Source organism: Pipistrellus kuhlii, unplaced genomic scaffold (assembly GCF_014108245.1).
Source record: "Pipistrellus kuhlii isolate mPipKuh1 unplaced genomic scaffold, mPipKuh1.p scaffold_m20_p_14, whole genome shotgun sequence".
NCBI lineage: Eukaryota > Metazoa > Chordata > Mammalia > Chiroptera > Vespertilionidae > Pipistrellus > Pipistrellus kuhlii.
In genome coordinates this window covers 11671792-11697493 of record NW_023425449.1, presented here as the reverse complement: position 1 = coordinate 11697493, position 25702 = coordinate 11671792, and the positions used below count along the sequence as shown (strand labels likewise).

General features: G+C 35.3%; 1 protein-coding gene across 5 annotated transcripts in view; it reads right to left on the bottom strand.

The window, feature by feature from the left end:
* STK3 (serine/threonine kinase 3) overlaps nucleotides 1-25702 on the bottom strand; it is a 195186-nt gene that overhangs the window by 128619 nt on the left and 40865 nt on the right. For 4 of the 5 annotated variants that reach the window (XM_036436767.2, XM_036436765.2, XM_036436764.2 and 1 more), the window contains exons 5-6: nucleotides 16688-16852; nucleotides 16033-16200 (exon numbers count right to left, since the gene is read on the bottom strand). The exons of the other annotated variant lie outside the window; for it this stretch is intronic. In XM_036436767.2, coding sequence (XP_036292660.1) covers nucleotides 16033-16200; nucleotides 16688-16852 — 333 coding nt within the window. The remainder of the gene's footprint in view (nucleotides 1-16032; nucleotides 16201-16687; nucleotides 16853-25702) is intronic. 5 annotated transcript variants of the gene reach the window in all.

Here is a 25702-nt window from a genome sequence, read left to right as displayed (position 1 = left end):
ACAACAATAAATATGGGGGGAAACACATTAAAATGCTGGAAATGGATGGTGGTGATGGCTCTACAAAAATGTGAATGAATATGCTATTGAACTGTACACTTAAAAGTAGTTAAAATGTTACATTTCATCTTACGTGTATTTTCCAACAATTGTTTTTTAAAAGTTGGGTGAAGTATTTCAGTAATTAGTTTCACTCTGAATTAGTTACTTTTAGAGATCAGACAATAGTTGCTAAGAGGTTCAGATTATTTTATAAACAACTGAGCCACCTCTACAACTAAACAGCACTTCTAAACCAAGCGTTATTGCCCTTCAGTGGTCCTGTTGAAATCTGGCAACCATAGGAAATCCTATATGCAAATTGACTGAACGGAGGGACTACCGGTCGCTATGACACGCACTGACCACCAGGGAGTAGATGCTCAATGCAGGAGCTGCCCCCTAGTGGTCAGTGTTCTCCCACAGGGGGAGCACAGCTCAGCCAGAAGCCAGCTCATGGCTGGCAAGCATAGCAGCGTTCCCACCTCTGAAGCAGCGCTAAGGATCCCTCAGGGGATATCTTAGGCCCATAACGCGCAGGCCAGGCAGAGGGACCCTCTCTTCCCTCTCCCCCCAGTGCACAAATGTCATGCACCGGGCCTCTACTAATAGTACTTTATATTGATTCTGTGGCAGTAAGTGATGATCAAGGCCTTAAAACTATTTTCTTTCTTGCCTGAAATACCCCATTCTCCTAATTTTTCTCTTACTCTCTGACCTCTCTTTTTCCTCCCTCCTCTAAATCCCAAATATGGGTACTTGTAATTCTGCCCTTCATTATTTTTCCCCTCTCTGTAGGAACTTTTCAGAACTTTTCTTCTTACAACTTTGTAAAATATTTTATAAATACAGAATACCAACAGCACAAAAGATACTAGAAGGGGTCAGGGAGCTGGAGAACAATTCCACTTACCCCAATAACTAATTAGCTGGCTATTGGAGGAATGCTTCTCTACTACACATGTATATATCAGTGTTCAAGGTTAAGAAAACCACATTTGTATTTTTTGGCAGGTGAAATATATTTTAAGTGGGGGGAAAAAACATTAACAATGTTTTCTTTTTTAAAATGATTGTACTGCTAGAAGGAAGTATCTAACAATCTGTTCATTATTAATTGTATGTTTTCTGATATGGTAATTATTTAGGCTTGATGCAATCATTCAGCTGGTTAAGACTGCTTACTGATACAAAGCAAAAAATAGATTGTATAAATTGCAATGTAAATATCAGTTTCTTAAGGCTCAAAAACAATTTCCTCTAGAAGAGCAGTTAAAATTTTTATATAAAAACATTATATGCAGGGAGAAAAAAAAACAACAGAAAAGTAAAATCCAACGAAAATGGATATAATAAATCTTAATTTAAAAGTTGTCAGAATACTTATAGTTTTTAAAAGTAAAATTTGTGATAATTAATGGATAGTAATTTTTGGTGTGAAAAATTAAGACCAAAGATATTTTTGTGCATTTCAGGATTGTTGACTAGCAATGATTTCTATACCTAGGTTGTCCCCTTTTATCTTAGAAAAACACACACACACACACACACACACACACACACACTGCTCATTTTAAACCTTTAACATAAAAGCAGAATGCCTATGAAATAATTTCATTTAACAAATTTCAAAAATATTTTATGGCTCTTAAAAACTTAAGAATATGGAAAAATTTCAGGATAAAGCATGAAATGAAAATTAGGAAAAAGTATGATCTCATGATTTTCCAATTTTGATTAAAAAAGAGTAAATCCTTATGGACACAAACACACACACACACACACATATATATACACATACACACATATATATACACACACACATATATATGTATATACACACACACAAACAACACACACACTAGAAGCCTAATGCACAAAATTCGTGCAAGAGTAGGCCATCTTTCCCCTGGCTGCCAGCACCGGCTTCCCTCTGGCACCTGGGACCCCAGGTCTCCCTCTGGCCGCCAGCAGGCACCTGGGACCTGGGCTTCCCTTGCAGTCCCAGCTTCATCCGGAAGAAGGACGTCCAATCTAATTAGCATATTACACTTTTATTATTATAGATGTACAAACATATATATATATATATATATATATATATATATATTTATATATTTATATATTTATATATTTATATATTTTTATATTTATATATTTATATATTTTTATATATATATATATATGTGTGTGTGTGTGTGTGTGTGTGTGTGTGTGTGTGTGTGTAAAGTAAACAAGAGTATCATATATAAAATGTTAACTGTAAATCTCTAGGTAGAACAGTACAAGTGATTTTTATTTTCTTCTTTTTTGCTTTCTTTTTTTACACATTCATTCCTTTCTACAACAAACAATACATTTGTGGTTGGGCTTCCTGGGAGAATAAACTCTATTCCATTCAATTTTCTGCCTCAAATTTTGACAGAGGGGGGAAAACCCATCTTCCACAGCTACATAAATAGGTTTTGATGATTGATAATATTCTCATCTCATCCATCAATAAATCCTGTTAATTCACTTTCAAAATACACCAGAAACCAACTACTTTTCACTATCTTCACTGCTTCCAACATCCTTACCCAAGCCACTATAATTTCTGGCTTGTTTTATACAAGTCTCCTACATTATTTTATTTAATCAGACCCTTATAACTCTTCAGGCTATTCTCATTTCACTTCTCCACTCAGAAATCCTCAGCAGCTTCTCATCTCATCCTATATAATAAAAGGCTAATATGCAAATAGACCAAACAGCAGAACAACTGGAACAACCAAACAATGACATGTGCTCACCACCAGGGGGCATGTGTGGAAAATGGTGGGCGTCAGCCACAGTAGGATGGTGGAGCAGTTGAGCAGTGGCACCAGATCAAGGCAGGGCACCAGTTGCTGTCATCAGATTTAGCCTCTGGTGGTTACTGAAAATTCTTTGCTCCTGCATGCTGCAGTTCCACCTGGCACTCACACCCGCAGCCAGTGCCCAGTGCCAGTCCTGATCACTCGGCACCATTAACACATGAAAGCAGTGGCTGCCAGCCTTGATTGCTCTGAGGGCTTCTCTACCTCCCCCTGCTCCTGAGGGGCGATCTGGGCAGCAGCTGCCGCTTGCACCTGCTCTGGTGCCAGCCCCAATAACTCCACACCCGCGACCCTGCCAGCAGACAGAAGATCAGAAACTGTGGCAAGAGGTGCCAGTCAGGGTCCTGGAGGATGGGCCGAGACCCGCCCCTGTGCCTATCGCAGCCTCGCAGCCCACAGTTCCTTTCAAGGTGCATGAATTCATGCACTGGGCCCCTAGTTGAAAATAAAAGCCTAAGCATTGACTGTAACCTTCAAGCCTCCATGATTTGTACACTTCAACTTCAAGCCCATCAAATTGCAATCAGTTGCCACTACCTAGTATATTCTGCATCCAGATAACCTCATTTCCTGCAAGTTTTGATGGAAGTGTCATCTTCTCAGTGAGGCCTTCACTGGCAATCCAAGAACAATACACCTCAACCACTCCATCCCACCTTTGAGATTTCCTAACATGTTTCCCTCCTTTTTTTTTTCTTCTATATATAGGACCTATTACTATCTAACATGATATTATCTCTCTCTTTATGCTATATAATAAAAGGTTAATATGCAAATTTTCCCCTCAACCAGAAGTTCAATTGGGAGTGGCCCCTCCCCCTGGTCAACTCCACCCCCAATTCCCACCCTCACCCTGAATGGGGGCTGGGCAGGCTGGCTAATGATCAGGGTGGGCCAGCTAGAGTCCACCCGTGCATGAATTTGTGCACCAGGCCTCTAGTTAGACTGTAATTTAAAAAAAAAAAAACAACACAAAAAAACGTTTTATTTCTGCATCCTCAACACCTGGAATAGTGCTAACACATAATGGGTGCTCAGTGATATCTGCTGAAAGAATGAATAAATGCATTGCTGTGTACAGCCCAATATTCCCAGTCATAGTAATAATTGGCTCACTGAAAGTCATAAAATTATTCCTATTCTGAAAATCAGAATCTTTCCTATTCTGAAAATCAGTACCTAAAATGACTTTACAGAGGGCTAGAATGGCTGAGGCTAATAATGTAGTCATATTTTTTCAAGCCTAAAGAGGAGCATCTAGGATCTTCCCTCCAAAATTTAGGAATAAAATTACAATATTACCTGATTTGATATATAAAAGGAACTCTGGAATATAGATCACATTGCCATTATTGCTGATAATAAAAAGTAAGCAATAATGTCTAAAACCATACTACTACTCTTCTAAGTTTTCCACTAAAATATTCAATTCCAGTCTATGAAGCTGGATATAAAACTTTCCTTATGTATAAACAAAAAACAAGCTGAATCTCATACTACTATGCACCTGAGTATCTGTTATCTAAGAGATCTTGGGATACTTTATAAACATCAATCAATGCTGTGCAATGAAAGCTCAGAAGGACTCGGCAATTAGATACTGTGAAAAAATGAAGGCAATCAGAAGAAATACAGTCCATGGTGGCAGTGACACAAGCTAAGCAGGAGGTATGGATAATCTGGGTAAGTGCCATGGAAAAATAAATATCATGATTGGACTTGAGGCAAATGGAAACAGTTCAAATTGGCTTCATACAGTACTCTGTGGAACATATGATGTCCATATGTCCATTACCAACAAACTAAAACATGGAAAATAACAAAAGCCAATGCTGTGATGGCTATGAGAACACACCCAGTGCCAGTCTCTACCACACCACAGCAGCCTAGCTTACTGCAGCTGCCAGGTAAGTTGGCTAAGAAGTCAGAAGCAATAAGAAAAGAAGAGGGGAAAGGTCTAACTAGAAACGGTCCTCTTTCCCTACACAGAAAAAAGCTGGGATCTACACTAGAAAGTAGAATGTGACCACAATAAAGGCTGAAACGTAAAGCACTTTTTTTTTTTAAGTTTCCAAAACTATAAAGCACTTTAGCATTAAGGAGGCCAGCATTTTATCTAAAAGTACAAGTGATTTAATATCCAAAGAACTAAGTTCCGTAAGAATGGAATGGACTAACATCCAAGTTTTAGAAACTGCAAACGTCACCTTTCATGTTGGAAATATATAACAGAGAACAAAAACAAACTGACCATCTTTTGGGAAACCTGGGAACCCAGTATACTTTATGTCAAGTCTACAAACTTTCTTTCCATATTCTCTGGTTCCCAAAATGATTTCATAGTTGATATAAAAGCAGCGCTTAGGCAAAGGTCATGAAGGACCAATTTACACAGCAAAGTCAAAACTATAAAAGCCTACAAAAACAATACTATCATCTTAGAATCTATCTGGTGGCCCTGATCTTTTCAAGCAATCAAAACCAGATATCCCCAGTCAGGTGAAGTGCATAGTAAATATAACTTCAGCTCTAATCCAGAAATATATTGGTTGTCACTCACTGAAACTATATAATAATAAAACCCAGCAGTTAAAAATACGTAACTATTTTATAGTAAATATCAATGTCATTCCTGTTTCAACCTGACTTCCCATTCAACTCCTAAACCCCCAAACTTGAAACTAAGTACAATTTCTTGAGTAGCTGGAGTGTGGTTAAGGAAAGGAAGCTATGCTTGTTTGTATGGAATCTGCCATTTCCTCCCTGCCAAAACACTTGTTTAAAAAGTCATGTAATATTTCTATTAAATTGTAAATGCAGCCGACAAGGAAATGGCCTACTGGCAGTGTATTACCTTTGTGGCAGTGCCAACAGGCCTACAGCAAAATAGTGCACATGATAATTTCAACATGCATTCCCAAATAACAAAATTGTGCTCTACATAAATACCACAGAACCTGAGCGAGATCCAGAAAAAGCAATGGGAAAATTTGACCAAGCTTTCATGCTTGCCTATATCAATTGTATGTCATAACTAAAGCAAAATAGAAAAGCATCTACATATGTCCAAGAAGCTTGTGAAGTTAGATCATATAACCCTGGGAAAACTATTGCAACTTAAATCTGTGTATTTCTTGTTAACCACTGTAACAACTCACTAATAAAAATTAAGAAAAACTGTGGGTATCAAATGAACCAAAATGTACTAACTACGTACAATTCCTTAAAGACCATAATGCAACTTATTAACAGGAACATATGTTCGGTATAAGCCACAATTGTTATGTTAAATTACTTCTCCCTTTGATATCATTCATTTGATTACAGAATTTAAAAGATTCTCAAACCTTCCAATTACAATGGTGACCTTCAGTATGTAAGTCACTTACTGCAATGCTTACAGTCACCTCTGATCATTTATCCCTTACCTTTCATTACATAGCACAACTACATGTAATTAGGCTATTTAAATGATCACAGATGTAATAAAGATGATTGTATTTATGTAAAAGTTTATTGAAAACTAAATTAACATAATCAAATCATTAATCTGTGATTAATATAGTCCTCTATAGACAGCTACAGAATTCTATTCTGCAAGAATGTAACTAATATTCATATATTTTAAAGTCAGCCTTATTGATCTTCATTTTTTTAAATGTCTCTCCAGCCATAATTTCAAGTCAAATTTGCTGTAGATAGCATTTCCTCCAAATATTTTAAATTTTTAAATGTTATACTAGTACACTTAAAATTACAGTCAATAACTGTCTTCCAACCTCCCAACACATACACTGTAGATATTTGTCTTCTAAAATAAATGCCGGCTAAGGTCTAAACAGTTTCTATGGCTGGTTTAAAAACAAAACAAAACTTAAGTAAGATCAATATAGTAAGCCTATACACATGCTTTTAAAATGTAAGTCTTCAATAAGACTTAACAATTATATCCCACTGGTGTCTGGATGCACATCTATGGAGTGAGAGGGGGTCCCTCCGACAGGTGGGGTCCCTCAACCTGGCCTGTGGGATCGGGCCAAAACTGGCTCTCTGACATCCCCTGAGGGGTCCTGGAGTGAGAGAGGGTGGTTCTCGGGTGACACACCCCAGAATTGGGCTCCCTCCTCTCTGGTACTGGGGTGTATCACCCAAGAACCGCCATTGCCAAGTCTCTGCAGCTCAGCAGCTCCTGCGTTGAGCGTCTGCCCCCTGGTGGTCAGTGCATGTCATAGCTACTGGTCAGATGGTTGGATGGTTGCTTAGCCTTTTATATATATAGATTAGCAAACCTAAGCTACTGTCCAGAAGCCAACACTTTACAGTGCTCACACTAGTCTTTCTGATCTTCTTCAATAAGGGAATAGGATCTAAAATACAAAAAAAAAAAAAGTACATGAATTATATCAATTTAAAATTTAAAAGACAGGCCTTTCAAGTTGTATTTGGTTACTATTTACTTACTTTCATTTCTTAGTTTATTTCACTAACTCTTAATCTGTTATAAATACAAAATTTATTATTGTAAGAAAGAAGAATGTAAGCTTGCCAGATTTCACTATTAACACCTGAGAAGTATCTTTGAACTGGGAAAGGGAACTGAGCACATATTGAACAGAAATATTTATTAGATGCTCTTATGTATAAGTCAATCTGTTAGGTTCAATTAGACACACAAAGCTGAAATGAAACACACCTAGATTTAGTAAGAGAAATAAGACTACATAATAACTAAGATAATACACAGTAAGTTTAAAAGTGCCATAAGAAAGTTAAAAAAAAAAAAAAAAGGTGATGTGAGAATTCAGATTTTTTTAAATCAGTAGAATGAGGAACTTTGGACAGTAACTAGCAGATCTAAAACGATCCTTTCCAGAAGTAAAAGAATATTTGGGGTAGGGGAATCATAGATGCCATATACATACATATTTAATCTGTCCCCAGATTAAAACACAGAACAGTGATGTGCTGTGATCAAGTACCCGGTAAACAAAACCTAAATATGCAACATAATAAGAAACTTTCTTGAGGGTCATTGATTTTGAGAGTCACAGTTTTCAATCTTTTGGGTCAAAAAACCCTTGTTTTAAGGAGTCCCTATTTTTATTTGATAAAAATTCTGACCTCTAGTACCAGAAAAATCCACAACTGCACAAACACTAATATTTAAATGCAAATTCTGGGGGTCCGCTAACTGAATTGTTTGCCACAGAGAAAGCTCATTCCACTCTCCTTTGAATCAGTTTCCATCTCGGGGCCAGTCTATAGTGAAAATGAAGTGGAAAACATCTGTATATCAGTCTGACCTGAGGTTAGAAAAGAGTCAGTCCACTTGTATCTCTGTCCTCGTGGGTTCATTGTTTCCGTATTTTTTTAATAAAGACTGAAGAAGTCATCTCAGCAGCCACAAGAAGGGCTTAAAAGCTGTCAGCAACCTCTCTTGGCTGGCAATAGACTCCTTTGGGTACTGTGTAAAGTCCCAATATCTCCAACTCTACTGGGTCCCCTAAAACAACGTCAGATGATGTTAAAGCAACTGATCCTTTTCATACCCAAAAGCTCCTTAAGTGGTGACGGCAAATATTATTAGGAACTCTCTGTAAGAACTTGAACTAAATTATTGTCACTATGTGAGATTTGAAAAGTAACTTCATAAGGCTACTTAATGTATCTATATAGCTACCATTTTATATGTACTGCTCATTTACAGAACTCGCAGAAATGGACATATGAAAATGCTTTAAACTAATTCATAGATAACAAAATTGATTCAGGACTTGAAGTAAGAACTTCTAAAGCCTGATTCAGTGATTTTTTTTTTTCCTCTATAATGCAAGTTACAAACTAATACTGATCATGGAATCAACTGAACAGATTTGAACCACCTATATTTTTAATGAAACAGAATAAAAAAAGAGACAATGAAACATGACTCTGATATTGAATAGAACAGAAATCAAGGTAGATTACATAGTAAAGATAATACTGTTTTATGTATTATGTAGCAGTTGTGTGTGCACACAAAAAAATGGGTCAAGTGTGAAATCTATTCAATACTGTGAACAGTCAAAAGAGCCTGAAATGAAATGCCACCTTATAATCATTAATAAATCAACTTAAATGGTCTCCTTTTAAATGCTCCCACGCAAATACAGAGAAATATTGTCTCTGTCAGCATCCCACATTAAAATCTTACAAAGATGTATTTTAGTGTAATTCTTTCTCAATGATTCTTACTGTAGGCAATACAGTACTTAATAAAAATGTCTCCAAAACTATAATTTATATTCATGTAATTTGTATGTCAGTAGGAAAATGATGATTGTTTCCTCAATGGTAACCAAACAAAGCACTTGGCAACATCAATAGTAGTAAGGTTTGAATATAAATTAGCAGTGGGAATTTATCTTCCCTGTAAAACCCTCCAGGGTCACCTCAGCATGCTCAACCAAGAGAAGCTGAGATCTGTTCATACTGTTCTCCTCCTTGTTCATCTCTTCAAAAATAATAATTCCAACTGGACAGAAATATGTTGAAACTGTCTCTGTAATAAACCTTAATCCCCAATTTAGGGGTTGGAATGCTTAGTGCTCCCACATGTATTAGGACCGCAGGGCAGAAAAACCTAACTTTCAAATAGAGTGAAAAACCATATGTTCTGAAAGTAGTACTGAAATGATCCAATTTGCCTACTCCTTTAGATCCTTGGCTATTTCTGATCTGAAAGTGTGGTTAGTAGAATCAAGTTATCACCTAAAAGAATCCAGCAGAAAAATGTAAGAAATATACAGGGAAGCAAAAAGGCAATATGAAAATAAAGGAAAGCTAAGGTGGGAAGGGGGGGTATGTAAGCATTCATGTCCAGTGGGGGGAACAAAGGAAGTAAATGCAGGAACGAGAAGAGGAGAAAAAAAGAAAGCTGAGGATACATTCAAGAAAAAAAAACAAGTGATATATGAAATGACAAGGTAATAAAATTCTCACCTATAGCCACAGGATCCCATGTAATCTGTATCATATGTACATATAATTGAATAAAGTAATAACAGTGTATGTATGGTCTTATATTCCAAATAATATATATATGTATATCTACCCCTATAGAGCCACAGAATTCTAACATAAGAATTCTAGTTTGCACTGGACTCAAAAGTTCCAAGAGAACAAGAAACATGTCTCTTCTGCTTACCACTACATCCTCAAAGTCCAACTGGTGCATAATAAATGTGCACTAAATATTTATAGAAAGAAACAAAGGAGAGAGGAACAGGAGTAAAAGAATACAGAAAGAAAATGTCAGGGTACTTGTCTTCAAAAACCAAAAATCCATAGTTAAATGACATTTACTTTCTCTGATGTGAATAAACCAGTGCAGAACAGCAGAAACAACCCAACTGACCCAGAGTTTGACTTCCCTGTCTCCACATTAAAATATGCATTTCTTCCATTTTTAACATTAATACTAGATCAATAATATTTTAATATTAATGACTAAATTTTGTGTGAGTGCTAACCGTTATATCCTACCATAAAAATGTACACAATTACATGGCACATAAGGTTCAAGAGTGTTAATCTCATTACAAAGGTGTCATTAAAATTATTTTTTTAAATACTATCCAAAGAATTTAAAATGCTGATTTACAACTATTAAATATTTATACAAGTTCAGAACACATTTATTGCATAAAACAAAGTAATATATGGGTGGGCAAGAAAGTTTATAGTTGTATGGAATAACATATAATACAAGAATAGGTTTACTCACAACTGTAAACCTGCTTTTGCCCACCCATTAGGATATAATTAACTACAAATAAGTAATCCTCTACTTGTAGACCTGCAAGTTATAAACAGAGAGTGAAAACTATCTGACCCAAAGGCCTCCCAAAGGATTACCAATTGGGGTGCTTAGGTTTGATGGAGGGACACAGTGATGGATATTTAGAAAAAGGATGCTAGTCACTCATTTCCTGATTTTTTAAATAATTATATTTCCTAAGGGGGTGAGGAACCTACTCTCCACAGAAGTCTGTGGTTAACTGAATTCAAAATTAAATTTTATTTAATATTTTATTTATTTAACTAACTAAAATTAATTTGGTGACTTCATATTTAATTTGTAAAAATAAACTGGGTTTTAATAAAATTTGTTTCAGTTAACATTTTGAGCAAATATATTTACTTCCATTTGCCATTACTCATTAATCTTAATCTAACAGCTGGAAAAAAATTTATAAGCACATTTTCAGTCCTCTGTTTAGAAAGTTTTACATATTTTAGTGTGTACTTCATCGGTGTCCTTCACTACAGAGATACTATGACTATTTACCGCAATAAAGACTAGATTTGCATAAACTACAAATGTTTCTTTAAAAGAGAAAGTTCTATCAAAACCAAAAAATTTAGTTCATCCCTTGCCATCAAACAAATCCAGTATTTTTAATAGCTCTTTTTATTAGGAAATTCCTCTTTGAATATTGATACTCTAAATATCTTTTTTTTTTTTAAATATATTTTATTGATTTTTTACAGAGAGGAAGGGAGAAAGATAGAGAGCTAGAAACATCGATGAGAGAGAAACACCGACCAGCTGCCTCTTGCACACCCCTACTGGGGTTATGCCCGCAACCAACGTACATGGCCCTGACCGGAATCGAACCTGGGACCTTTCAGTCCGCAGACCGACTCTCTACCACTAAGCCAAACCGGTTTCGGCGATACTCTAAATATCTCTTATTCTCTCTCAGGAATGATTAAAGTATCAATATTTGATAAAATGACATACTAAAGGCACATAAAACAAATTACCTCAGCCTTAATACCTTCAAAAGACCCATTCTCAATTAACCGCCAAGTTCCAATTTAATATAATTACTTTACTTTTCTAATTTAGAACCTACTTTGAGTTTTCACATCCCTTTGGCTCTGATACTCGAAATATATGTCTTTCAAAAGCTTAATCAGTAAAAAGCACAATGTTAACTAGTGACTATTCAGGCAGTAGCAATTCCCTCTAAATTCTTGCTGGCCTAAGCAAGCAAGGTTCTCAAGCAGGCCAGGAGAATGGACATACTCAAAGGGTGGTATGTCTGAAAAATACTAGGAAACCAACTCCTAGTTCATTCAGTCTTGGGAGTCAGCATCACTGTTCTGGAGTTGTTCCTATTTATATAGATCTAGAGGGCAGGCATAGCAGAAAGAGGTACATCCTAGAGAGAATGGCCAAGGGTAATTTCAGATAGACTAGTTAGGAGCCTTACTCCAATTAGGCAATATCAACAGGGCCGGACACCCCACCCCCACCCCAGGATGTGGAGGTGAGGGAAGCTGGCCCCCAACATCCTAACTCAGCCTCCTGTTCTAGATAGCCATCTCTATGCAGTAAATTGTATGATATCCTTTAGTTATATTAAAAGAACTAGCTTTCTTTAACTCCATTAGTTGCAGTAGTCTTTCCGTCAATCACTTCTTCATTCTATTGTGACAACTTTGTCAACTACTGGTTATCTCATAAGCCAATATTGCTACCAAAAAGTAAATGGGGAACAAAACACACAAAAATTAAATCTGTCTATATTTCCTTCCCCTCTTGAACAAACTCAGAAGGCTTATATTTTAAATTAATAATTATAATGATGATATAATATGATTGGTAGAGTTCTTATTTTTGTTGGCCACTCCTCCGTTTGCATACAGATGTGATATACGTACCTTGAACAGCATAGGTTTCAACTGCATGTGGATTTTCCTCAATATGTGAAATGTATTTCCTCTTCCTTATGATTTTTTCATAACATTTTCTTTTCTCTAGCTTACTTTTTTGTTAAGATACAGTATAAAAAAGATACAGTATAAACACTGTAACATACAAAATATGTTAATCAACTATTTATTTATATGTGTTAATCAACAATAACCTATTAGTAGTTAAGTTTAGAAAGAATCACAAATTTTCAACTACATCTAAGCCCCACATTGTTTCAGGGTCACCTGAAAACACGGAAGATATTTCTTTGGTACCTCGGCAAGAACATGGACTAGCTTGAGCTCATATCTCAGTGCTGCCACTTAGACGTTGTGTCATCTCAACAAATAACACAATCTTTTAAATATCCACTTGATCCAACCCACTCATTAAAATGATTAAAATATTTATTGTACTGAGCTGTTTAAGAAGAAATTTTAATTTAAAAAGAAAACTTCAATATTTCACTCACTGATCAGAGTTTGATATCCTACCAGCTTTCTTGTACCTTAACTACAACTTCATCCGCTCTTTAACCTCACTGAAAAGACTGATATTCTGAATTAATTGGTGTGGGGTAGGACTCAGGCACCAGAAACTTTCCAAAGCTCCCCAGGGAACTGCTATACAGCAAAAGTGAAGAACATTGTCTAGCTCCTTGATCCCTGCATTTCCTTATACTCTCCTCTTTTTCCAGTCAAACCCCATTGGTAACCCTCAACTATCCTCTGAACAGTATTCTTAATTGCACTGTAGCCCCATCCTTCTAAGACACTCATTCATTACAACCCAAACCTGGGATCAAGGCCATAATGCACTCCATTCCATGGCTGAGCATTCCTAGAGGCAAGCCAAGAATGATAACACTACAACCTCCACTTTCCATCTTTAGCTGGGACTTCACCATCTTGTTTCTCTCTTCCTCAGCTTTCTTTTATGTTCCCATCCACTACCACCCTGACCCTCACCAAACTATTCAAACCTTGATGAAGCAGTAAATAGTTAAATTTACTGATATCTTTTTAATATTCTTTGTGACAAAATGCGAAATACACATAATGCACATGTGCTCCATGCAGAACAATGCTTATTTCAAGGAAAAACATTTGTGTGACTGAACAGCAAGCTATAGAAGCTGTAACTATTTTTTCAAGGAACACCAATTTCACTTGAAAAAATAACTGACAGAAAAACCACAGCTCTTCAAACTTGGTTATCTGATAAGCCATTTTCTCAAAAATGAACCAAGTCAATCTATCATTTCAAGAAAAACCATAGTATTTGTTTACAATGATAAAGATCTGAGCTTTCAAGTGAAGATTCAACTTTTGGAAAACTTCTATCTGCAACATGATCTGGATAGTTTCCCAAGACTTGCAGTTCACAGTATAATTTGTAAGGTAGTTCACAAACATAAGGTAAGTTAAATAATAATAATTTACGTAGCAACTTAAAACCATATGGTGCTTAGAAACGCATAAGGCAACACTTGATAAAATAGCCAAAGAACTGTAGAGTCAAGAGTTGTTTATACACAAATTATAAAGGACAAAAGAAATCAACGTAGTAACTATCAAGTAAGAGTATACTAGAAAATAAAAACTGAGGTGGGACTTAAAAAATGGGCATAGCTTCAATTGGTAAAAAAAAAAAGTGAGGAAGGCATCCTAGAAAATCTGATTAAAAGATAGATTAGATAGATAGAATACGAAGAGATATAATACCTTCAAATATATTCTTACTATTTCATATTGTTAAATCAAACTGTCAAGTGATATTTTATGATCTTGGAAAGTAGGGCCATATATTACAATTCTTTGCTATCCACTAGAGAGACTATTGAATGGGAAAATAAAATTTACGCAAGGAGGAAGCAGAACAGTAACAGTCTAAGTCCTGGGATAAGTCCCAGCTCTGGCACTTAGCTAGGTAGCCTTGGGTAATTTCGTTTACCTCACAAAACCAAGCCCAAATACACCTAGTTGGAGGATCACCCTAAAATCATTCTAACTAAAAGTACCAAAGATAACTAATATAAGAGAATCAGATAAGGAATGAGAATCAACATTATGCTGACCTTGTACATATTTTTCAAGTTATTCAACAAGTTCATGTTGTTTTTATTTTTCATCTTAGCAAAGGAAGTAGAAGAGGATAATACATATTTTACACCACTGTATTATTAAAAAAAAAACTCTCTGTAAAGTGGCAAGCAAATTTATTAGTATTTTAGGCATAGTGCACTACCTTTATTATTGAAATTCAATCCATAACGACATTGCAAATCAGAAATAATTACAATTTATTCTTCTCAAGATATACTAAAATACTGCATTATTTTTCCTCCCAACTATTTACTTCACACATTTCTCCTGTCACCCGGACACCATTTTCTCTCTTTACACACACACACACACACACACACACACACACACACACACACACATTCCTCTCTCCCTTTCTTTCTTTGCCCTTCATTCTAATATCCCTTCGTCTTGAGGTGACTACAGCCACTAGGGGGCAATAAGTTTACAAAGATAAATAAACTAATCTATAATAAACTGAGATCCACAAACTAATAAATGTAAAAACTGTATTATCACAAACCCTAAAGCATAGGCAATTAGGCTTGAATATGCAAGGTATGTACTTCAAATTTAAAAATTATCCTGGAAAATGTGTTCATAGAGCATATAACATTCAATAAAAGAGACATTACGTTTTCTCACTAAGCACTAACTAAAGAAATAAGGTTAATTTACTAACAAGTACACAGCGATATCAGAAATCAAAATTTTAAAAATGCTGTATTAGCCTCAGACAAGAGAAGAAAAGGGGGAGAAACAAAAACACAAGACAGGCACCCTGGCCGGGAGGGAGCTCAGCTGTTTGGAGCAGCATCCCATGATTCCGGTGGGGGCACATATGGGGGGCAATGTTTCTCCTACCCTCCCCCCCTTCTGAATAAATAAACAGATTCTATGGTGAGGATTTAAAAACAACAACAGCAGAATTTGTAGGGTGAGTAGAAAAGATAGAACTGATTTCTTCCAATGCCTCCACTGCAACATGGAGAAGACAATGAATAAAGAATGTAGTGAACTTACCAACTCTTTCTTCTATTGAAAAAGTCAGGGAAATTTTACAGGTATATCTTGTGGGGATGGAAACAGTATTGTAGAGAGCATATATAGTTTTCACTTCTTTTCTCACAATTAAGGATTTAGAAGAAAGTTAACTGTCACTATTCTTTGACAGCTAATTTTACCATTTTTGCACAGAACATAAATTCAGATGAACATATTTAACTTACTTTATATTTTTACACTGACATCACAACACTGCAATGCTACAACATTGACATTTTTAGAAAAACCATCATTTTCTTACCCTCATTGGATGAATATCAGCATAAGGCGGTTTTCCTTCAGCCATCTCTATCGAAGTAATGCCAAGAGACCAGATGTCAGCCACACAGTTGTAGCCTATTTCTTGAATTACCTCAGGAGCCATCCAAAATGGAGTTCCTATCACAGTATTGCGTTTTGCCATTGTGTCCTGCAAAAAACATAATGTAGTCATAAATACTAGTACAAAAATACTGAGGAATCTGTTTGCCAGCATACTCTTAAAACTATGTATATGAAAGCCTCAATACTGTAGATTACAGATGAAATGGACTATTTTTCCTAAAATTTCAGCTAATTATAACATGACAGATTTAAGAATTTTATATTAACTAAAATAACTGAGTCCACAAGTAATTTACCTCCACTATCGTCATTAAAGACAGAACTATAACAAGGGAAGTTACATAAATTAACCCATGTGGCTTTCCTTTTTGAACACTTAATCATTTCAATGATTACATATATTTTCCTATTTATTCAATATTTCTTAAGTTGTAAATAAAACTAATAAAAAATACTCTAATTATAACAATGAACTTACACATTTCTTTCCATACCCCCAAAAAGTCATTAAAGTTTAGACATTATCAAACCGACATATAAGCCAAAAGTATTTCCAAAATTATTACACTTACTGTTAACTGACCAGCCACTCCAAAATCAGCCAATTTTGCATGTCCTTCTGTATTGAGAAGAATATTTCCAGCTTTTATATCTCGGTGTATTTTTCTCATAAAGTGTAAATATTCTAGTCCTTTCAAAGTGGATTTAAGAATAGTTGCAATTTCATCTTCTGTTAACTGGAAAGAAATATTTAAAAACCCTGATTGAAATACCGCGTTAGATAAACTCTTACAAGTGAGCAGGTAATAAGCACTTCTTTCTGATGACCATCGAACCTCCAGGAAAAGGCTCCAAGTAAAAGTCTGAGAACCTCTTCTGTCTCTTTGATAATCTTTGTCATTCTAATTACACACTTTACTAATGAAAGAAAATTTCATCATTAAATTTCTCCTTTCTTTAAAATTATAAATGTCATTCCTAAAACACATAACATCCCCCAAATCAACAGGACCCTAAGATACCAGTGTCTTCCACATCTTCTAACAATGAGGTAGCAATACTGCAGCTATTTGTCCTGAAAAAGTGAATTCAGACACTCTTCCCTCTGATGCTTCCTATTCTTTTTTCTTTAAAATAGGGTGCTTTTTAATAAATCAATGTTAATCTTTAGAGAGATAGAAAGGAAATGTGCCCTGACCAGGAACTGAACAGCAAGGAAAGATCACACCCAACCAACTGAGCCACACCCACCAGGACACAAACCCATTCCTGATGAAAATAAAAACCAACAGTTTTACATAAAGCAGAGGAAAGGTGAAGGGTGGATTGCCAAGAGACTCCTTCATGAAGTACTAAAAACACTCCTCCTGCTTCTAGCCAGGGCATTCCTCACCCACCCACACCATGGATTTCTGACCCTAATAATGAGAACTGAAAAAATGAACACGTCAGAGACAGACTAGGAAAATGGAAACACAAGCTTGAACAGACATTTCTCCAAAAATATACCAATGGCCATACATAAAAGATAGATGTTAAACATCATCATCATTTGCCATTAAGAGATGCATATCAAAACTCCAACAAGGTACCACTTCATGCCCACAAGGAAGGCTATAATAAAAATAAAAATAAATAGAAAGCTGTGTTAGCAAGCATGTGAAGAAATTAAAACTCAAATACATTGCTGGTGGGAATGCAATATGGTACAGCACTATGGAAAACAGTATTTAGTCAAAACACTGAAAAGAAAAGTTAAACATAGAATTACCATATGACCCAGCAATTCTATTTCTAGTTATACACTCAAAAAAATGGAAAACTGGTACTCAAACATAAATGTTCATAGCAGTACTCTTTACAATGGCCAAAAGGTTAGTAACAACTGAAATGTCTATCAACAAATGAATGATTAAACAAATTACAATATATACATACAGTGAACTATTCAGCTATAAAAAATGAAGGAAGTACTGACATGTGTTACACTGTGAACTGACCTAAAAAACATTATGCTAAATGAAAGAAGCCAGGACTAAAAGGGCATGTATTTATGATTCCATTTACATGAAATATGCAGAATAGGCAAGTCCACAGGAAAAAGAGCAAAGTGGTGGTTGCCAGAGGCTGGGGAAATGGTTAGAACAGCTTAAAGGATGAAAATATTTTAGAACTAAATAGAGGTGATGATTACACAACATTGTCAATGTGCTAATACACCTGAATTGTTCACTTTTAAAAGGTTAATTTTATGTTGTGTTAATTGCACCTCGATTTTTTAAAGCCCTGACCATATTAAAATCCCTAAGCAAACTGGAACATGGCTTATATTTGCATATGACATCAACATATAATATCATAACTATAGTATACATGACTATGTGTATGCAGTACTTTTGAATAAAATTAGCTTTGGATAAACGTGCTTTCTTCATTAAAAACAAAACAAAACAAACAAAAAAAAAACCTGGACCTCCTTCTGTTAACTCTTAAAGTGTCAACTCTGCCTCGCCCTTTTCAAATTAAAACACCTTACGATAATTCCAAGCCATCTCTTAATCATACACTCCTCAGTGATAATCTAAAAATCTTACTTGATAGATAATGATCCAGAATGCCAGTTACTCATTCAATAAATATTTACCAAGCACCATCTACATGCCAGAAATTACAGCAATTGCTGGGGATAAGGTAGTGAACAAAACATGAATTGTCCTTGCTCTCACAGAGCTTACTAGGGGAAGAGATAATTTGATGATAATTTGATTTTTTAAAAAAAAAGAGTGTAATACAAGCTTCCCTTCAAGATGCCCGGAACCACATCAAAATTACAAAAACTAAGAAGTATCATTCAGAACTGCCTGAAGTCTAGCTAAACAGAAATCTACAACTGAGGACAAAAAGAGCCAAATCAAGAAGGATAGGAGGGGCACAGGCGCGAGCTGGGCTGGTCCTACATTCACGTGTGGCAGTTAGTCAGGAGAGGTATCTCAGCTGCGGAGGTTGTAAGGAGAGGAGATTCCCATCCCACACCAGCCCCCCATTCAAGGGTTCCAGTGGCAGGAAGAGAAGGCCCCACAATGTCTGGCTGTGGAAACCAGCAGAGATTGTGGCTGAGTGAGCCAGAGGGTGCTGGAGTTACAGGAGTGCCTCTTTCAGGGCTCACTTAATATTCTGCCCTTATCAAAAAGTGATGCACCATCCAGTCATTCATACTAATACATGGATATGTCTTGATTGAAAATTATTTGTGCGATGGTAGTATTTTAAAAATCCACTTGAATATAAAGGCTCAACTCTGCTATCTGTACTTTAAGACTTTTAACTTCAATTATTAAGTGAAAGGTTTCTATCCCTCAATAAATAATTTAAACAATAACCAAATGAAGAAATATTTTCTACAACAGATACCTTAAACTTTTATATTACTTTACAAACATAAAGGGTATTTTATGTGACTCACAACTTAATTAAGTAAACAGAAATATTTTATAGATGAGGAAACAATTTAGAGAAATTAAGTGGTCTATCAGATGTCACACTACTGTAAAATGACAAAGCCCACGTTTTCTGGCTCTACGATCTGTACGTCTATTTGCCAGATGTCACAAACATAAATGTATGAACTGGTCTCAATATAAGAAAATAGGGAGTGGTCCAAGAGTGATATTCAAAATATTTGGCAATCAGTAAAGGCAATGTCTAATGAGAACAGTAGCCAGCCATAATACTAATCAACCAGAACAGCTACCATTGGTCAAGAATAGTAATAATGGGTAGCAGCCATAACAAGCAATAAAATAATACCAGGTAGGGTGCTTATTTCATCTAAGCATTCAAATTTACATCATTTTAAACTGTATACCAAACAAAACAAGTATACTGGTTAATGAACTCTGCAAGTAAGAAGACTCACCTGGCCCGAAAAATAACCTTAACTGAGGACATGATAGGTGGCTTTCTGAGTATTTTATTGAAAACACATATTTAATCCCACTAACACAAACACAAACACTGGTCAATGATTTAAATATTGTAAAAATATTTAAATAAAAATAGAAGAAAATCAAAGTACCAAATCAGTAGGTAGGAAGAATAGTTTATAACAAAAAGCAAACAAAGAATTATGAGGATTTATAAGCTTTGTCTATATAAAAACTGTAAGCTTAGATCTCAGAAAAGTATTCAGAGCAAATATAGTAAAATATTTTAATGTATAGAATTAGTTAGACTATAAAGAGTTCACATAAATCTTCAGAAAAATAATCAAATCCCTATAAGCAAACAGGCAAAAAATGAACACACAATTTACCAAACTAAAAATAGAACTGGGTAATATACATGGAAAACATTAAACTGCACTAATTATCAAAGAAAAGCAAATTAAAACAATGAGGGATCAATTATAAAATTATCCCATATGGGTCACAATGTTGCTGAGTACTAACAGCACATGTGGCAGACAGGAAGAGTATAAGCCATGTGTAAAAATGACCTAAGAATGCACAATTATTTTCCAAAAGCTCTAGATAACATTCATTCACTGAAAGAAGCATTTATTGAGCACCTAATCTACATTCAATTAAAAAAATATCTAGTAAACTAGTATGAACCACAAGTGACAGCAATTAAATTGGAAAGGAAAAAGAGTGGCATTTAAATTGGGCTTTGAATTAAAAAAAAAAAAAAAATTCACTGTCCAGAAAAAGGAAAAACTACCAATATAATAGTGAGGAATTAAACTCAGAAATCAAGTACGGCCCATTTTCTTTAAAGTAGGAAAAATGATAAAAATTATAGGCCAAATTTCAGCCTTCTAAGTGCCAAAATGCAGGTAAATCTTATCAGATTTTGAGAAATAAATGTTTACCTGGTCTCTCTGAAATATCAATAGTTGTAAATGAACTTCGTATAAAAGCAATATATATATATATATATATATATATATATATATATATATATATATATATCGACATTTAAGCCACCCTACAAGCATTTTGTATGACAAATAGAGAAGAATGAGAAAGGAAGGAGACAGGAATTTGAATTGGACAGGACTCAGTAGGCCTTAATCTAGTTTATTTCATATATTTTAGACTCTTTTTTGTTTTAAAGAAAAGGAGAGGAGGGAGAAAGGGAGTAAAGTTTGTTTATATCGTCAGCTGACCATCATTTTCCTAAATATAGTTTTATTTCTCAAACAACCTTTAAGTGTTTTTAAAAATTCATTTACATATAAACACAGCCAGTTACCAAGAGTGGCTTGATTTCTATTTCACAATAGAAAGAACTGCTTATACCCAATAGCATATAAAATTTAAAGGAGTATCTTTTTCATTTCTATAATTAAGACTTTTCATCACTTCAGATAGACCCATATCCAACCATATCAAAATGGTCAAGTTTATACTGAAAACATCTAGGGGAAAAAGAAAAAGAAAAAGAAAAAACACAGGAAAGAGGTTCTGCTTTTATAGGAGGAGGCAATGTAAGTTTTCAGTTCTAAGATGAAAAATTAGACCCATTCTCAACCCACAGCTAACACTTCTTTTAATGATATCTATCAAGAATCCTTTCCAATGAAAACTTTTAACAACAAAGAATTTCATTTTTGTATTTAATTAGGTTGTTTTCAATACATTACAGGTTTCATTTCTTCCACTGTGCAAATAGGGTAATGCCATTTTAAAGTCATTTGAATCACATTTTGTAGTCTTAACAAAATAAATAAATAAATAAAAGAGGGTGGGAAAGAGATAATAAACCATGAGTGAAGCACTCAGTAATCAGGGATAAAAATGAGACTTTATAGCTGAGCTAATATAATAAAAGACGGAAGTCTACATCTGGTTCCAATACTGGTATGAATTCACTGGCAAATTTAAAAAGAATCTCATTGTACAAAAACAAAAAGATGGTTTTGATAGGCTTCAGTCCTCTGGTTACTTTTGTCTCTAGAGTCATATGATTAGTATAATAATATGATACATTTAATATGTCTCTGTGTATATGGTTTTGATAAAAATGGACCCACCAACTTGTCTCAAGGGCACATGCACAAGCTATTTTAAAATACACATACTGCCCTAATGTTCTTATGTCAGTAAAAACAAATTGATGTTTTTTAAGTTCATACAAAATTTAAAACTTTCACTTTCTAAAAATGAATATTTGACAATCTTAGCTACACTTAGCTTTTGACATTATTTCTGCATATAAAGTAATGCATTGATTTTATGCATAGTGTCTATTATATATTAAAAAACAAAAAAACAGAGGCATATTTCATCTTTTCAAGTGCCTGAGACAGAGAACTATGGATATTTCATTATAAAATTTTAAGTTTCACAATGACTTTTCATAAAGTCTTGAAAACCATTTGATAAAAATTCACTAATACAGTCCTTACACAGTCTTTTAAGGCCTAGATAAGATCTTGCCTCTTTCAAGAATCAATCTGTATATTCCCTGAGTCAGGATTTACCTATCAGTGATGCTAACGATAACATCAACAACAGCTTAGATTTACTGAGTTTTTGCTATATCAGCCACATTACAGATATCATTTCATTAACACCTGAACACAACCGTGGGAAGTAGGCACTAACAAGAATTTACGAAGAGCTTGTACACTGCCCTGGCCTTCGTGGTGCTCAGAATTGAGTAGCACAGGAACAAAACATTACAATACTAAGTGATACCTGCAACAACAGCACTAGCTATAGGACACTCCAGGACAGCAGTTCCTAAAGCTGATTGTGCACCAGAACTAGTTCTTAAAATGAAGTTCAAGCCAGGCCTAGAATGATGCAGTTCCTGCCAACCTGGATGATCTCACCACCCAGTTCTCCCCCACTCTAAGAAGCCTTCACAGAGCAGGTGACTTTTGAGCTGACTCTTGAAGAATGAACAAAGTTTATCAGGTGACTAAAAAGGAAAGAAAATACTAGGAATGTGTAAAGGCAAAAGGCATTAAAATGTATGAAATCCAGTACTACTGAATAGTTCTTTGAATATGGGGAAATAGTGCCAAATGTGAAGGTAGATTAGGGCCAAATTCTGCTGCCTATACCTACAAAATCTTAAGTGGAAAGATCTGATCATATCTGAACTTTTAGAGGAAAAACTCTGACAGGAGACTCTCAGCCAGAGACTAGAATTAGGAAGGCCAGTATGGAGAATATAATAATGAAATCATTATAGTAGTAACAGTAATAGTAATTGTAGTAGCAGAAGCAGCAGCTAGTTGTCATAGCAGCTAACATTTTGTAACTATGCCCAAAATTCCAATGGAGATTTCTGTGGTGGAATTAATAATAAACATCTTAGGCAAAATTAGACAAAATTAGAGAAGATGAAGTAGGCAGAGCATGTAGTAAAGAAGAAAGACACCAAAGGAAATTCCATACTTCTTTCATAATTCAAACTCAAGTTGCCCCAGCACTAAAAAAACAAAACAAAACAAAAAACATACAGCTTAGGTCCTCTAACCCAATAATTTTTCACAATCTATGCAATGACCATAACAACACAAGTATGCCAATACATATGCACAAATATTTTCTGCCTTGGTTATAAAAACAAAAACTGAAAACTTGAAATTTATTTTTTCCAAAGTTCTTAAAAAACACACACACATTATGTACACACACAGAGAGAGAGACCTGTAAATATTGAATGGGAAGAGAGCGAAGATATAGCAGAAGTTTTTTTAAAAGGCAAAGAATAGAACCCCACATATAGTATAAATCCCTTGTATAAAACAAGATATGCAGACAGGTGTGCTGAAAGAAGCCACAGTAAACTATTAACTAACATTACTCAAAGGAAGTAAAATTTAGAAATGAGTGGAGACACTAAGTTCCTCTTTTGTACCATTTGGAATTTTTACAATGTGCTCTTATTACTTTTATTTTTTCCTTACTTAATATAAATATAAGGGTATGGGTTTATATATTCTGGTTAAAATGTATAGAGAATTGTGTGAAATAATTTTCAAAGATTTTCATCTAAAATTGCTAAAATTGAAGAACTAAAATAGAATTATTTCTAGATAATTTTCCATTACTAGAAAATTAACTTACACATATTTCTTAATTTTCTAAAGTTAAACAGGACTATACTGGATAAAGCACAATGAATTTTAGTATGTGTTTCTAATACTAGAGAAGATGCACTATTTCAACAAATATAAAATTCTTAGATCACTACTAAATAAAAACTACCATTTCTTAAAGTTTTAGCTTTAATAGTAATAAAATCGCAATTTACACTTGTACGGGTTACAAAATGCTCAGACACTCATCTTTGTTCCTCCCAAGAAAACACTGAGGTGGGTAAGGAAAGTAACACGATATCAGGTCCATTTTAGGATTAGGTATCTGAAATTTAGAGGAGTTACACAATGCACCCAGGGTCACAAAGCTACTAAGTAACAACCCAGGGGCTGACGCTCTCTCTTCTGGTTCCACATTCAGGAACCATTCTTTCCACTGCCCCCCCTTGCTCCCAACAACCACCGCCATGGTGCGCTAAGGATCAGGCAATGACAGGCAGTCTGCCAGGAGAAGAACGTACAATTTAGAAATAAAGTTCATGAAAGTGGGCTTGACTTGACGAAAAAGAAACAGGACTGGGAGAGATGCCAAGAAGAATAGCGACTAAGGTGAAGACTGGGCAGCGTACCAATAAGGGAAGCCAACGAAATGCCTTTGTAAGCCTAATTTACTTAGTTAAGGTAGAAGAAGAGAAAGGCTATTGGGAGGACTGTGCTGTAATGTGAAAAAATCATAAAGAAAAGTGTGTATAATCCAATCAAAGGATTTAGAAAAGATGTGATGGAGCGTGATGTATTAAGATGTATTTAATCGAAGATTAAGACATGGCACATGATTGCTATGAGAAACTAAGGGTCTAATCCCACAGTGCATGGTCACATTAGTGATATGGCTTGGAATGTGAAGAGGCATGTGAGAAATATACTTAGAACTCGATCTCACTCTATGGAAAACACACTAAATAAGGAGCAATAATTACTTTCCACACAAAAGGACTCATTCTCTTAAGATTCAAGTGTAGCCTCGAACAGTAGTACCTACTTAGGTTGAGAAAATCTTTGTAAGAGGAAGGACCAGGAACATCAGAGTCAGGCCACCCTGATTTATTTATTTTTTTTTAAATATATTTTATTGATTTTGTACAGAGAGGAAGGGAGAGAGATAGAGAGCCAGAAACATCGATGAGAGAGAGTCATCGATCAGCTGCCTCTTGCACACCCCCCACTGGGGATATGCCCGCAACCAAGGTACATGCCCTTGACCGGAATTGAACCCAGGACCCTTCAGTCCCCAAGCCGACACTCTATCCATTGAGCCAAACCGGTCCCGGCCAGGCCACCCTGATTTAAAGGGAATCTGGGTCTTTAATATTTTTTTATTTATATATTTTTTAGAGAGTGGAAGGAAAAGAGGGAAGAAGAGAGAAAGAGAAAGGGAGAGAGAGAGAAAGATTGCTATGAGAGAAACACATCGATTAGATGCCTCCGGCACTCACCCCAAATGAGGCCAGGGAATGACTCTGAAACCCAG